This window comes from Haliotis asinina, chromosome 2 (assembly GCF_037392515.1).
Source record: "Haliotis asinina isolate JCU_RB_2024 chromosome 2, JCU_Hal_asi_v2, whole genome shotgun sequence".
Lineage (NCBI taxonomy): Eukaryota > Metazoa > Mollusca > Gastropoda > Lepetellida > Haliotidae > Haliotis > Haliotis asinina.
Genome location: NC_090281.1, coordinates 41,152,840 through 41,170,055, shown reverse-complemented (window position 1 = coordinate 41,170,055; position 17,216 = coordinate 41,152,840). Strand labels below are relative to the sequence as shown.

Below are 17,216 nucleotides of genomic sequence, written 5' to 3'. Positions count from 1 at the left end.
GACTCCACGCCCTGCTACATACTCCCCCGTCAACAGAAGGCACGTCCTGGGCCGCATAGTTGGGTACTGAGGCTTATTTTGTTCAAATATGATATGAACGTGCTCAGCCCCACGTTGGGCGCCAATGTAGCGGCCACAAAATTTCCGAGTCCCGTGCTGGGATTCGAACGACGGACCCTCTGATCCGAAGTCGGACGCCTTGTCCACATGACCAAAGAGGTTAACCCCCGTCAGCAAGCTGACAAGGTAAGGATGTCATCTGTGGGATGACTCCACGCCCTGCTACACACAGAAGACACAAGAATGTTGTCAGCCAGGTTGACAAAAGCCACTTGAAAGCCAAGTGCATTGTTTATCTTCTGACTGTCTATTATTCAGACATGTACATCTCCAGACTGACTTACAGTTATGAAACTTAGTGTGAATACATCCAATTTGTGATAAATCTAAATGATAACTAAAAACATTCCACTGGTGACTCATAGATATCTGCATGTGTGATTTAATATGCTAAGCAGGAAGTATGTGTCATGAAGATGAGGATGTCATATATATTTGGAGACTTAGTTTTTACGTTCATTACCATAACAGGTGTCATATAACGAAGCCGTTGTCTCGGACTAAAACGTTATTCTTCTTCACAGCTAGTACATGCTTGGCCCTCATCCCATAATGAATGTCTAAGGGGAAATATCTCTTGAAAAGATTACGACTGTAAAATATCCAATACCGACAAAAGAATTGAAGCATCAATGAATTGACAGTGTTCACATTAACGCAGAAACCTGCGTTTTTCATGCAAAATACATGCAACCAATATTTTGGCACATTTTGAATGCACAGATTTTGATCTACCAGTACTTATTTTTAAAAAAGTACCTTAAAGCAGCAACGTGTCCATTGTTGTTGCTGTTAATCCCTTTCATCTATTCCCTTTGTTGTCTTACTAAATCCCTGTTACATGTATATAAGTCAAACTTGGGGTGTAGCTGATGTGATATATATAAGTATAAATATATGATATAACAGCTCACATTGACAGAAAGAGACCCCCCCCCCTCACGGCAGTGGAAGTGAATAAAATTGAGTATAGAGCAGTAATTAAGTTTTTAGTTCTTGAAGGAAACTCGGTGAAGAACATTGAAGAAAGGCTTTCAGCAGTTTATGGGAAGTCTTCCCCTTCATCTGCTACCATCAAACGATGGGTCAATGAATTTAAGCATGGTAGAGAGAGTCTTGAAGATGACCCCCGTCCAGGTCGCCCAACAACAAGCACTAGTCAGGAAAACATTGACAGAGTGCATAGACTTATGCTGGAATATTGTCGAATCACACTCCACGAGTTAGAGGAGACCTCAAAACTTATTGACATCCCCTCATAAAGTTCTTCAAGTTTTCAACGTATCCTATCTCGTGTATCAATTTCTCTCTCTTGCTGTGATACTGAGTGGAACGATGTAAACTTTTCTCCCAAGGCCTCTCTTGTTCATTCGCCTGTGCACTTCATGCTGCTCTCCTTATAAGACAGCTTTCCAGCTGTCCACCTAAGCAAGCAGCACGCCCCATTATCTCCCTATGTGACCACCTTTGAATCATCATTCTCCTTCTTGGAGCCACTAGGATAATCTTTGTCTTGGATAATCTGCTTTGCAGATACGTTGGGTAGGAATCCATTACATGAGATAGGATAAGTATATAAGTATACAGTTCATATTTAAAATTTTGACTTTTATCATTTCACTGATTACAAATGATGTTTTTGCAGTATGAAAGAGCTTGAATCAACTACTGTGCTTGTGAAGCCAAGTGTGGTCATTACTGCTGAGAGTGCATCCCAGCTAGATGAGGCTGGCACTGTGGCAGTGACTGCAGTGGACAGCAATGGTGCAGTAGTAGCCAGTGAGAAGGTGGATGATCCCAGTGTCCAGAAGGAACCCCATACACAGAGTGAACAAGATTATCTCCAGACAGACGCCATGGTAAATAGCATTATGTCCACAGTGTCTGAGAAGGAGCAGTTTGCTAGTCAGATGCCTGATGATGTTCAACAAAAGCAGGTTGCTGACCAGCCTTTAGCAGTGACCACTAATGAGACACTTGAAGATACAAGCAAAGATGAAGCGACGCCTCTGTTGGAGGAAAGTCCCACTTTATCACTGTTGCAGCCTGAAGCTAGTGTGGATGCTGGTGAACTGAGTGGTGGCAGCAAGGTTGATACGAGGGACAAAGCAGCCACTGATCATCAACAAGACTTTCAGTCTTACACTGAGTGGAGGCAGAAGGTTTTGGAGGAAGAACTAAAGTCAAAACAGGACAACACAAGTGAGTCATTAGATTAAAAACATGACTATATATATCACAATGTGAATGTAAGTTTTAAGTTTGTGAATTTAATGCTTATGAAGTAATCTGCTTTCATATTTGCCTTCTTATCAGGATGAGGTTATGCACATGTATATGTTTCCCTATCTTGACTTGCACTGTTGCTTCTTTCACCTTTAACTCAAAATATAGCGGAAACATTCAGTGTTGTGTTCCCCAAGAAAATAACAACTGCTCATTCAAATGCATCCCTCCAATGCATATGTGCTCCAGCCTCACCGGCTGGTCACTTGTCACTATCTGTATTTTCACACAATAATGTCATAGGGAAAGATTTGTTGAGTGTTTAATCCAAGCCATTTAATTCTATCAAAAGTATAAAAGTCCTGCTTTGGATTTATCTTCAGACCTGATATTTGTCACATCTGTTGGTTATTATGGCATTTAATTAAGTACTGCACAGTGTCAGACCAGGAACTGCACCTTACTGGTCTATAGTTTGACATGAAATGCATGTGGACCCGGCTTTTTGTAATATCTCTTCCTCCAATCATCCAAACTTTGTAAGTGGATGTTTTGTCAGACAACCTAATCACCTTGTAAATCACTGATTTTATGCATTTGTATGAAAGAATCTGCCTATGTAACTGTCAAGAAAATAAACACCAGAATACAGTCAGCTTGCAGAGGGAAGGAGCCAATGACCAGTAACACCTTTCCCACACATGTGTTTGCTTCAAGAAAACACTTAGTATGTGAACAAGGCTTTATTTTCCTTTGACTTGTGAAGATCCAGAGTAGAATAGGCCTTCAGCAACCCATGCTTGCCATAAAAGGTGACTAAGCTTGTCATAAGATGCAACTAACAGGATTGGGTGGTCAGGCTCCCTGGCTTGGTGGACACGTGTTATCGGTTCGCAGATTGATGTTGATGCTGTTGATCATTGAATTGTCAGGTCCTTGACTCGATTATTTACAGACCGCCGCCATATGGCTGGAATATTGCTGAGTGTGGCCTAAAACTAAACTCACTCAGTCATTTCTCGTTGAATTCACGAAATTGGAAATGGATATCTTTATTGATATTTGTCACATCAACTCTTAGATGTATAGCCATTCTATGCTGATTTCTGCATTGTATTCGAAGGTAGATGTTGAGTTCAACATGTCTCAATTTCCACACACACAAATAAATGAAGTATGCATCGTTTTGTTGTAAAAATAGTGACCAAATTCATTTTCATTGGCAGATACTCCATGATTTTCAATATCCTTTTGTTTTTTCAATCCATTTTGAAATAATAAAGAGTTATGATTTTGTGTCATATGACATATCTTTGTTACAAGCTATTGTGTACCAGTGGTTTTATCAATCATTTGTTGATTATTGATTGACAGAAGACATCAATAATCGATTATGGTTTTAGGGGTTGATTCCCCAAACTACCAATTAAAACCATCAATGATAGAGGCTGTCTCCCAGGATTGATGTAATACTGGCTTTGTTTAAAGGTCCACACAGGTCCAAAGAATTACCTCATCTTGTTGTAAATGAGTAGGCCCTGTTGAAGTAAAACTGATGAAATCTGATACAAATCTTTTTTCCATGTTGTGTATTGAGAAGCTTCTTGGGTTGAAAGAAGGCCAAGGCTATCCTTGATCCTTTGTGGTCTTGGCAAAGGACACCTTAAGATTCTTGCCTACTAGAGCAGGAGATGGATCCCAAGACAACAATATCAGAAAAGTTCGGGGTCTTCATAGAGCGATAAGTTATTTTAATTTTCATGTTAAACACAAATTGTTTTCGTGAAACCATGGCATTGTCTACTTGTGATTGTATGTGTATTCAACCACTGATGAGTATGTCCAAAACTTGCCGTTCTTGTTGTATACTATTATATGTAGCAATGCATTGCTGAACAAAGATCAATGTGAAGTCCTTAGGTTGCATGTAAATCTTAAGCTGGTTGAAGATCTAAGGCTCTCCAATGTGTGGCTGATGTCTCTTGAGAAAGCTTAGATTTTTTATGTAAGGAATACAGTTCGTTCTACCACCATGTATAGGGTAATAAAGCACACTTTTGCCCTGAACTATTATAGTTAAAGTTATAGTTAGCGATATAATAGTTCAGGGTGAAAGTGTGCTGTATTACACTTTACATGGTGGTAGAACGAACTGTATTTCTTTTCTAAGATGACATATTTAATAATTTCTAAGCCTAATTTCTATTAGTCTATTGCAGAAAACAAAGGACGGTGTCTGTGACCTAAATTAACAAGATTAAGAATCCTTGCACAGGGCTAACTGACGTGCTGTTCTTTTGATGTGTCAGCCCCCTGCGTGAAGACAAACTTCACTAGAAAACAGATGATGAACAGTTTGGTGACTGTTTGTGTTCGGATTAAATATCTTCACTAGATCATTTTAATTACATCTGTGTTTCACTTAAACCATACAAGGCAATATGACCATGTCATTTCTACTACCAGATCAGTACATTCCATGATTGCATTGTGGGAATGTAAACATTGCAAACATTACCGTGTCTCTGTAAAATTTTTAGTCGAACTATGACTCAAACATAAACGTAATGTTTCCACCGGTGATGTTAGCTGTGTGATGCAACTGCAATCCAAGAAACGGGATGCAACAAAGCAATATACTGTGGGAGGCTGTACGAGGCGATGGTAACTGACATCCATCGTGACGTCTGTTACATTGTGACGTAATGCGAAAAAGTTCGATTACGAGGGGGCAGACTGGAATGGCGCAGTGATGTCAACACAATGTGACATAATGCAAAAAGTGCACATTATCGTCTGATAAAGTATTGTTGGCGCCTTTGATCTTTCACTGTAGTATCTTAGAATAATGATTAATGATGTTCTAATGCTTACAGTTGTTATAAAACCTTCAAGACCTGTGTGGGGAACACAACACAGGTTTCCACTATGTCTTGGTGTAAGGAGAGAGAAGCAAGCAGTGTGTCAGCACAAGTATGAAATAATGTTTTTAACAAAAAAAATGCACACAATATATGTGTGTGTCTGTGTATATATTTCCTCTCTGCGTGTACATGCAGAGACAGTTTTAGGATGCTGTATGTGCATCCTGTGTATACAGTTTTAGTATTGATGTCAGTATATTCTGTTTACTTCATAACCAGGTGAGATACAGCCTTGTGGTGGCTGTTCTTCCTGTGGATGTCAAATGTTAAAAGTGTCATATGTTGTCAGTTCCAGTGGTGCCCATGCCAGTGCCTTTAAAATCTAAGCAACGTATCAACTTTTCCTCTAAGAACTGTGGTTCTAAGGTGTTGGCATCCAATCAGGAGGCTGAAAACGTGCAGGGTGTCCTCACAGGGAACAAAGATGACTACATGCTCAATCCATGCAGTGCTCAGAAAAAATGGTAATAGTTTTTAGACATCTGTTTTATCACATGCAGTATAGACAGAGGTGACTTATGTAAACCTGAAACAACTCAGCAAACATGAGTTACTTAATAAAGTGCACTATTAGATATTGTCAGGTATCGTGAGGCAGATATTTTACTGTCATTTAGCAGTTGCAGCAGCTGTCAGTGTATCAGTATATCCAGCAATGTGGGTGAGTTGGATTTTATGCCACTTTATTCCAGGAATATCAAGTCGGGGAAACACCAAAAATGGATCGATGTGACTATATCAGTAATCTGTTCCATGCATGATTTTCCTTTTAAGGTGATGCTAAATTGTTTTTTGCTTTACAAAAACTTTGAAATACAATGAACAATACAACACAGGATGTGGTCGTAGCATCATTCACATCTTACCTCACTTAAAGGAAGTGAATAACTACAAAACTCTGATACATCATGACTAACAGATATGAAGTGAAAGTATTTTCTATTGTAATGAACAAAATGATAGTGTGCACCTTTCTTTCAATAATACATACACTTATTCAGCTTGTTATCGGATATTTATCTTCCATGATAGCAGGATACAGTTAAAGCAGAGACAGGTGGTCATAACATACTCTAAATATTGCTGGTATCATTTACATATATACTGATGTACTGAAGAAACTTTCTCTTGCAAACCTTTTCATAATATTAACATTAGAAAATATAATCAAATTCAATTTGCCCCTTAGTTATTGCCAACAACAAGGATTTTATTCTGAGCAACGTCAGCGCTCAGACTTAAGTCTTGACAACTTTGCATCAAGAAATGTGAAATGCACATGTTTTCATATTAAGGGTATAATGCACATGCAAGCATGGTATAAAACCAGCTTACAGCACAGAGCAAATCATACTTCACCTGAAAACCTCTTTACAATGCCAAGGTTAACGTCAGCAAAGCGAGAGAGGGCCATCAAAATGATGCAAATGTGTGCTACAGCGGGTCACGTTACAAGAACCTTTAACTGTTCCATCGTGACCATCAGGAACCTTAGCCTATTATCAACAGACTGGTCAGACCTCAGACAGGCCCCAGACAAACCTCAGACAGGTAGTCAACTGCATAGGAATACCGCAGAGGAAGAGGATGTTACACCTTAGAAACCTTTTTGTGACAGTAACATCATCAGCGTCAGTGGCACTCAGGCACCCAGTGTGTTGAAGGAAAGTATCAGGTCCTACAGACCGTACAGAGGAATGCTGCTGACATTGTCGCCCGAGTTGTCAAGAATTTCTTTCATGCCAATAATGTCAATTTCCTTTGATAGCCTCCACCCAGAGATGCCAACCCTTGCATATTAGGTAAAATTTTTACCACTTAATTATGCCATTACACTTAGTATGCGAAAATGAAAATGAACAAAGTGGAAAAAATTTCACAAGGCAGTTTATCACCCGACCAATAATTTTTAATGCATGGAGTTTCATAATGATTAGTGATGTGTATTTCTGTCAAGATTATTCCTTTTGTGAAAACGCGCACTCTACTGAAGCAACCTGAAGACAAGTATTATACTTTTTGGGTCTACATTACACTTCTTGACATCCAGTATTACACTTAGGCCCAAAATAGGGCTGGCCTCTCTGTACACGTTCTACTGACATGCTGCCAATTGAGCATGTATAAGACCACCTTGATAGAGTTATTCAACGAGGGCAATTTAATCTGTTACAATACAGCAAATGACTCAAGCCTGTGTGGAGGAGTGGGGAGACAGCAGCAGACGCCTGACAGCTTCAGTCAGAAGACGTGTTTGCATATATTCTATCCAGAAGTTGACAAACTCGCTATTAAAGACTTTTCTTCATGTTTTGCTGTGTTTCCTGAATGGACCCACAGATTGGAAATTCTCTAGACTGACCCACTGTCGACCATAGCCTCTTCAATAAGTTATCAGCCTTGTTAAAAATCGAATGTTTGTACTTGGCACATCCCTGTTATTGCTTCACAATTTCAAAATTGCAAACTTCGATGTCTTCTTGTTTTTATGTGAGATCAAGTTAAACGAGGAGAAAGTTTCCTTTGGCTGTACATATACGTATCACATGTAACCATTTAGTACAGTGGTACAGTATGTGTAGGGACATGGTCCAGTGTATGAAGTGGGCATGGTACATTTTATTTAGGGGACATGGTACTGTCTGTGAAGGGGACATGGTACTGTGTGTTTAGAGGGAGATGGTACAGTGTGTGAAGGTAACATGGTACAATGTGTGTAGGTAGGGGACATGATACTGAATGTTTTGGAAACATGGTACAGTAAGTATAGGGGAACATGGTACAGTGTGTGCAGGGGACATGGTACAGTGTGTGTAGGGGATAAGGTACAGTGTGTGAAGGTGACATAGTACACTGTGTAAAGGTGACATGGTAAGTGTCTGAAGGGGGACATGGTGTATTGTATGGATGTGGTATAATGTATAAAGTAGCATAGAAACGTACACTGTCTTTGGAGGCAGTGGTGCATTATGATATGGGGAAAATGGTACATTGGGACAAGTGGGGCATCATACATTTGATTTCTTCTTCTTGTTTTTATGAGTGATCAAGTTGAACATGGAGAAAGTTTCCTTTGCCCCTAAGTACATCGCATGTAACCATTTTGTACAGTGTTACAGTATGTTTAGGGACATGGTACAGTGTGTGTAGGGGACATGGCACTGTGTGTTTTGGAGTCATGGTACAGTGTGTGTAAGGGAACATGGGCCATTGTGTGTAGGGGACATGGTATATTTTGTACAGGGGACTTGGTACTATGTGTGTAGGAGCCATGGATCATTGTGTGTAGGGGATATTGTACAGTGTGGGTAGGGGACATGGTACAGTGTGTGAAGGTAACATGGTACTGTGTGTTTTTTGAGTCATGGTACAATGTGTGAAGGTAATATGGTACAGTGTGTGTAGGGGACATGGTATAGTGTGTGTAGGGTGACATTGTACTGTGTTTTGGAGTCATGGCACAGAATTGGGGGAGTGGGAACATGGTACAGTATGTGTAGGAGACATGGGCCATTGTGTGTAGGGAACATGGTATATTTTGTACAGGGGCCTTGGTACTGTGTGTGTAGGAGACACGGTACAGTGTGTGAAGGTGACATGGTACAGTGTGTGAAGGTGACATGGTACAGTGTGTGAAGGTGACACTGGACAGTGCGCGTAAGGGGACATGGTACAGTGTGTGTAGGGGGTAAGGTACAGTGTGTGAAGGGAGACATGGTGCAGTGTGTGAAGAGGCTCATGGTGTATTGTGTGCATGTGATATGATGTATAAAGTAGCCTAGAAACATTGTACATTGCCTTTGGAGGCAGTAGTGCATTATGGGACAAGTGGGACATTATAAATTTTGGACACCAGGTACATTAATTTTCTTTGTTAGTAGAAACTATAATGTGTGATCCTGATACATATGTGTAGTTTCACATAGGATCAGGATTTATTGTTTATACTGAAATTGCTCTGCATAATGGGGATTGTTTCAGGTTTGCCATAGAACTGTGTGAACCCATTCAAGTGAAAACACTGGAAATTGCAAGCTTAGAGCTGTTTTCTTCGCAGCCGAAGACATTTCGAGTGTCATTGAGTGACAGGTAAGTGTGGATATATCCTCTTCCGTGCATCAGCTCATTCCATATACTGTCAACCAGTTCATCAAGATGACCCACAACAGGTGAACATAACTGAGTTGGCGAGGCATGTTTGAACGGCATGTTGTAAGATAATGCTGCCAATTGAGATCCAAAAGCTTCATTTGTCAGTAATGGACATGGCAGTAAGCAAATGATCTGTCCAGCAAGCAGTTCAAGGAGATTCTGTGAATGCTACTTGCAGGTTCCCAGCCAAAGAATGGCGGGACTTGGGGGAGTATGAAGCAACACAGGAGAAGACAGCACAGGCCTTTCAGGTGGATGACCAGCAGTTTGTCAAGTTTGTCAAGGTGGAGCTGCTCAGTCACTACAACAATGAACATTTCTGTCCTGTTACCTTGTTCAGGTGAGTCACCCATATCAATTGTATCACTGCATCATGAACTGCTCAGTCAAAGTATATCTGTCTGTCTTGTTGTTTGAGACAAGCTGAATGTTTCTGCAAAATATATGTGAAATTCAATGTTTACATATTCTTGTATTGATTTTATTGATCTCAATCAGTGGTGATATATATGGTACCTCCTGTAAAAACAACACTGCATTTACATGGCAAATGCATTTACATGAGGCTGGTGGAAAGAATGTAAATATATGTTAAGGGAATGAACTTTTTCTCAGAACTAACTTGTGATTGTCCAACTCACATTTTTTAAATAACTTGTACAGCCCTGTTTTGAATCTCCATCAGTTTACCGGTATATTTTGGTTGAAACAAATGTGGACCATTTGAATTATTGTTTCTGTGCAGTCTCTTGTCTGAAGAGCATTGTTACTTTGTGGACAAAGACACAATCTTATTTCTGCTGATTACTAAACACTAAACTTACTTCATGGTATGATAAGAGACGAATGTCTCAGGGTAAAGGACACAATATCAGGTTACTGACATGCTTTTTGAGGGAGGACCACATGGGAACAGAGGTCAGCTTTAGGGTCTGTGTTTTATACAGTCCTTTATTGGTATGCCAGGCAGAAACTGATCACATACATGCTGTAGAACTTGGCAAATAAGGAAATGTGGGATGTTTGTGGATTGAATAATGTTATTATGAATGGTTTTAGTAATTATGCCTGTGGAACACTGCAGGAGTCTGCGAGAGGCTATGAATTTGTATCTGTCGGAAGTGTGCAAGGAAATAAATATGGCAAGAAACAAGCATGTCTGCTGTAAGCTGTCATAATGTTACAAGAGTAAATGAAAATGAACAATGAAAATATGAAAAATACTGATGAATCAGTCCTTACAACCATAGTTTCTTTTCTCGGGGTAAACTTAAACAATAACAGTGAAAAAGCAATACCTGTCCCTTTGTAGCCAGCTCTGATCTCACTGTACTTCCATCTACAGTGGACTCTAGAGTAGTATATACAATGACAGTTCTGGACCACTTTCAAGAAATGTCTCTACAAAGCCTTATTTACTAAATAAGGCTTTGGTTGGGCCCTTAGCTCTTGCTACTATTACCCCTACTACTTAACGTGTGTTGGAGGTAACACTGTGCCGTACGGTACGATCAATAATTCTTCTCTTACAAACCCCCTACCCGGCCCATCCCTCAAGTAGTACAAGTTAGGTTCGTCGGCTTTCATATCCACTTTATCTATGTTGTAAGTTTTGACTGACCATATAGGATCGGTGGCCCGCTTACGGCTATCACCCTCGTGTTCCCCCGGCTGGTATAGATACATTACCCCTACTACTTAACGTCTGTGCCTATGTCACGTTTATATCGATGAAACAGTTTAACGTGAACCGCCTACGATCTCTTTGGTGTTCATAATAAAGGCTTGTTGGGCTTTTTGTATCCCGTTCTATGTACTTTTTTTTCTCGTCCTCGCTGATAGCAGACTTACGAGACTTGGACCGAATATCTTGTTTCATTCCGTTATATTTTGTGAGTTCAGAGAGGATTGAACGAAACTCCTCTTCTGAGATCTTACTATCAGAGAGTGCCGTGGAAATACGCTCACTCACTGTGTTGAGCTTTGCTTCAGCCAGAACCCTGATCTCGTCGTGTTTCAATGACTTACGATGCAGTCTGCGTGATACTAACTTAAGCGCCAACCCTGCCAACCCTGCCACCCCAGCTGTTATTTCAATACCTAGCACTATAGGTGCGGCCACGATGGTAGCTAACAACCCAACGCCTGCCGCCCCTAGTCCCATGCTGGTTGCCATAAGGGTAGTGTCAGCCCCGTCCAAGATATTGAAAGCTCTATGGTACTTTTTATATAGTGCTTTTCGCGTGTCACGGTCTTGTTCTAGTTGGCGTTTCACGTCACATAACTGCCTCAAGCGGAACCCATCTACGGTTTCCAGCGTCTTCGCTACTTCATCTACGCCTGGGTACAGGCCCATCCTATAATATATATTATGAAAGATATTTTAATTGGGTTTCAGTTAATAGTCTATTAATGAATTTGAAGTCTACAAGATCTAGACTATTAGTCAGGGTAATAGGTGAGAGTCTAATAGAATTTCCTGTTGTAATAAAAACCCCACTGAGGCTTATTAAGCGGTTTATAGGACCCGCGGGGGTATCCTGTTGTATAACAATACGACAATATTGGTCTCGGTGTTCGTCAAACCAGTGTATTGACACCCCGGGTAAAATTTGGTGTACTCTTGAGGTGTTTTCATTACCTAAATAGGAAAAGAAGACTTCTATGATGAGTGTGAAAGGGACTAATATTCTATCAAGATATACACTATAAGGATTATTGCTAAATGTTAATTTATTTTTTGCTACAGACTTTAACCTATTTTTTTCGATACCAATAGTTATCATGTGTAATTCCCTCTCCGAAATGAAATCCCTGGGCCAGATACCGTTATTCCTAATCTTAGAGATATATCCCCCTGTATCTGCGTCTATTGTGATATAAGGTGAGGTGAATGTTAAGTTGATCAGCCATTTGGGCTCTTTTAAATCTGATAACGACACCCGTCTGTACATGTTGTCTTTGAAGTGCAGGATGTATAATTCATCTTCCTCACCAGGCTGATCGAATCCCTCCGTATCTCCTAGGTCGTTAAGCGTAGTGTTGGGACGATGACTGGTCATTATTATACTATTACGATATAATTTCCAACTGGTTTTTTGATAATAATTCAGGGGTGAACTTCATACCCATGAAGTGTATGTTGTCAGGCAGGAAGATCTTGGTTAGTGATATCTTGTTTTCCACGATCACGTTGACCCCCTGCAGACTGGTGTCGGCTCCAACACCCACCCGCACGTAAACGTTGCAAACTTGATCCTGATGTCGTTTCACCCACCTGAGTTTGATCCCCTTCACGATCTCGACATCATTCACCGATGGTTCCCCTAGGTAGACTTTGATGATCAGTGTTGAGTTTGCCGGTAGACTCTCTAGTATCTTGACCACGCCTTCGAATTCAGACACCAACTGCAATGTCACGTTTTGTATGGCCGGTTTACTCGATAGCATGTGGGCTGCCATAGTGTTGAGTGGGCTGACGACTACGCTACGTCTCTGAGTTGGGACGTAAGCCACGAGCAGGGTTCCATTGTTCACGACTTTGTTTAGGTGGTTGTCTTTGTTATCAGTAAACACGTAAGGGGAGCCGAGCCTAATATTGAGAAACCAGTCGTTATCGGGTAACAACACCCACTTGTTATCTTCGGTGAAGACGAGCATATATGGCTTGTTTCGGGCGATGGTAGTGCTCTCAACATCGTCTAAGTCGAACAGTTTACCCCCGAACGATGGGTATATTATCCAGTTATTACCGGTGTTGACAAGGGCGTACTTAGTGTTGACTGTTGCTCTTGTGGTATCTACTATATCACTTAGGGTTCCACCGGAGGTGACTTCAACGCGTTTGTAAATGTTGTTTTTCAGTTGTAAGGCGTACGATTTACCATCTACTCCGGGAGCGTCGAAACCGCGCGTGTCTCCGAGGTCGGAGATCCCGATATTGACGCATTTTTTCACTCCGGGCCCTTGTGCGCTGGTCATTTTACGTGAAGCGTTAAGCTGAGGTATCCTATATTTACAGGATTATGATTTATATCTAACACCGATATTATCAGCTCGGGTATGTTGCCCTGGGTTAATCTCTTATACTGCCGTGGTGAAAACGACTCGGTTCTACCGTCGTTGTATTTCTCAGTTTTCACCGGCACTGCTCTCAGTATAGTGGAAGGGTGACCTCCTTGAATGTTGTACGTTGTGCTCACCTGACCGAGATGAATGTACACCTCTCGGTACGGTACTAGGCCGGGTAACTTCGTGCCTGTGACGGTTGTTGTTGGTTTTATCTCGTCAGGAGACATACCGAGTATCCTAGCTAATGGTCGGCCGAGCCTCAAGGAGGTTCTTCCGTTGTTGATTAACACCACTGTACCGTTTGAGTCGTTCATCTTGAGTTCGGCTCCCAGGGGTTTGAAGACCTCGTCGTTTAGAGAGCACACGCTGTAGTAGCCGTCAGTTATCTGACTGCGAGCCCCACTGACGAAAAGCTTATTGTTGCTGGCGTTGATGTTAGTCCATTGCGGTAGGTAGGTGATATCGCAGAGTGCGACTTCGAGTTGACCTGACGTGTTATCGATCGCGTGCGTCAGCTGAACGGCCTCACCACTCGTTATTCCTGGAAGTGTTATGTACATGTTAGAGTATATATGCTCATTATATAAGAGTTTTAAAATGTTGTTTTACCCTAAACTGGACGTAGATTTCTCCCCCATGAAGATCGTGGTTGCTCCTGGGTTGTATTTCAATGCCCAGCTTTTAGATGTGTTCGATAAGTATAAGCTTTCGGTGACTAACGTCAAGGCAGTCCACGCTTGGTTCAACAACCCTATGCAGTTCTGGCAGAATCAATTCAACTTTGCCGTGTGGTGCGCTACAACGGGGTGTGGTGTGACATTGACCGACACTCAGCGTGGACCGCTGAGTCAGTCTGTGTTCAAGTTCCACGTGTACTACCAGGTCAGACGTATCCTTAAAGAGATCAGCGCCCCCCTCCCACAGAACAAAGCGTGGGACGCAACAAACAACCCGTACGATAGACGGGCCTACGAACGTATTTGCAATGAATTCGAAATAAACCCGAAGACGGATTGGCGTTTACCGGGCCAGAACCACGGGTTGGGTATTCCTTATGATGGGGGGCGACCAGTGAAAGAAGTCAGTGATGATTTACTGAAACGAGATTTACTACGTCAGGATTTTGCTTTGTCGAGTAATGAATGGAGGGATGATCGTATGAATTTTAAAGGTGGTGTTGCTTTCACAGTCCAGAAAGTGGAGCAGTCAACCGCAGACGGGTGGAAAATGTTCATGCTGGACACGTCGAAAGGGTTTACTAATGCCGGGGTAGTCAGGTTGAACGACTCGATTCGAACGTACGTGTGGGCGCTGTTGGGTGCGCAGTCGATGACGCGTTCCAACATCATCGGTAAGGGAACTGCTTACGACGCTCAGAAACAGTTCGGTGTCAATGTTGAGGATGCTATCAATTCTCCAGTTGATCTCCCGCGGGCTATCGAACGCTACCAAAACGTGTTAGAATACGCCAGATCGAAAGTCAATTACGTGTTCGCCGTGGGGCTGTACATGGCGCCGAGTGATATGCAACTGAGAGTAAAAAAAGTGGTGGGTTATAACAACAAAATAGTCATAGCCACGGCGGATCAAAAGTTGGGTATCAACCCCGATATTAACACCCCCTATATCCCACACATCCCACCACGTGAAACGGGTATAGTTGCGCCGCCCCCGGAGCCTAAAGTTCAACCAACACCACAGGAGGTGGCCCCCCATATTCAGGCCTCCAATCATATTGATAATAAAACAGCCCTGGTGGTTGGGGGGGTAACTTTGGGACTTATTTGGTTAAAGATTTCTTAGCCGCTACGTACACCAGACCCGCCACGGCTACGATGACTGCCCACATGTTTTGACTGAGCCACATGGCAGTTTTAGCCAGAGCGCCCAACAACCACGAGACGATGCTACCCAGGATGCCGGGAAGGGCTTCGGCGGCTTTACCAGCTAGTTTAGCTAGGCCTTCCCCGAGTTTTTTTATCCAGTCTTTAACACCACCGCCTGTGGGAGTTCCCCCGCCGCCAGGTGTGGGGGGTGTGGGGGTTCCTCCCACCAGTGACACCACCAGGGTTGATATGATGAAACCCAATGCAGTCAGAATGCTGGCGATGGTGATCCCTTGCTCCCGGAACAATATCCGAATCCTGTCTGCTAACGTGGTGTCTCGGTGGAGGACTTGATTGATGGTTTCCCGTATACGGCTGACCTGGGATCTAAGATTTTCTTTGTAGCCGGACGCTGTCTCCAACCAGGTCTGCTTTTCCTCTTCCAAATCACGTATTCGTTTCTCGATGGGGGGTTTCAGAGCCTCGTCCTCAGCTTCACCGAGTTTTTTCTTTTCACGGGCGATGTGGTCGTCTATCTCACTCATTCTGGCCGTGCTTTTCCAGAGCTGACCACGAATGGTTTGCATCAAACGGTCCAACCCCCGCAGTTCCCGAAAGGTAAATTCGAGACCCGGGAAGGGCTCGTTCTCGTAGTCAACCAACAACTTATTAATATCATAAGTCATGTTTTGATCCGATGGGGCGTCCCTGATGCCTTCCAGACTTTGAACTACCTTCGGAGGAATCTTAGGTCGCGCGCCACCGTAATCTCTGAAACCTAGTTCATCTTGGACAAACTTAATTTTATATTTAGTTCTCAGTGTTGATAAGGCAAGCGGTTCTCCCGTGCGTTGATGCACGATATCGATCTTTGGGTGAGCCTTCAAACGCAGCGGGCCACCCGTATCAACAAAAAACTTCTTATATTCCCTTCCCAACGGCTTGATGTTGTCTCTCTTTTCAACTGCGTCGTAATAACTGTCGACGGCGCCCTTAATGAGTTCCTATCCAGCTGTAGGCCAGTACTGAATGAGGTCTCCTGGTCATCATTGAATGCCTGGGTACTATCGTCCCACACATCATCCATAGGTATGTCTTCATCCATTAGTATTAAAAATATATTTCATTTATATAACAATGTACGGCAGAAAATTAGATCCTTTCAGAAGATTGAGAGAGCCATTAGGCGCCAGACCTTGGTGAGAATGACCTCATTGTACCAGGCACTGTTCGACTGGCGTTCAATATCACGTTGACCTCCGACAACGACAAACGCGAGCTAGTGCGTAACGTGGGTCGAGCTATCATCAAGAAAACGACCGTCAAGATCAGCGGTAACGAGGTGCTGAGTATCGACGACAGCGACGTGTTTCACTGCTACGGGGATCTCTGGAAAAGCGAGGGAGAACGAGTCAATGATGTGTACCAGGGTATCAGCAAATCAACCCGGTCGCGTATAGGGTATGCCTTCACGCCAGACCAGCTAGACAAGCTATCGGACGGTGAAAAGGCCATCGCTCGAGCATACGGGAATCGATTCTGCGTGCCGCTCGACTTCGAGTTGCTCACGGGACACGCGCCGTTTTACCAGGCCGCGCTGGGTGATAGGCTCGAATACGAGCTCACGTTTAACGACTATAGCAAAGTAGTGCGTACGCCGAACGGTGATGAGGCCAGTTATGCCATAGACAACATCTCTCTGGAGTTCGACATGGTCACTAGCCCGGAGCTGGCCAGGCAGGTTCGAAGCCAGTACTCTGGGAAGATGGCTATCCTGTACGATCGCGTACTGAGGCATAGATCAGTCGTGCGAGATAAGAGCGACACTGTGTGGAATATCAACCTGAACGTGCCGGCGCGATCGATGAAAGGTATCCTGGTCGTCCCCGTGGAGGAT

At 42.7% G+C, this 17,216-nt stretch overlaps 1 protein-coding gene across 2 annotated transcripts in view; it reads left to right on the top strand.

The window, feature by feature from the left end:
- Positions 1-17,216, top strand: part of LOC137273709 (SUN domain-containing ossification factor-like) — a 92,605-nt gene that overhangs the window by 31,918 nt on the left and 43,471 nt on the right. For both annotated transcript variants that reach the window (XM_067806511.1, XM_067806510.1), the window contains exons 3-6: positions 1,766-2,322; positions 5,560-5,734; positions 9,252-9,359; positions 9,601-9,762. In XM_067806511.1, the coding sequence (XP_067662612.1) occupies positions 1,766-2,322; positions 5,560-5,734; positions 9,252-9,359; positions 9,601-9,762 (1,002 nt within the window). The remainder of the gene's footprint in view (positions 1-1,765; positions 2,323-5,559; positions 5,735-9,251; positions 9,360-9,600; positions 9,763-17,216) is intronic.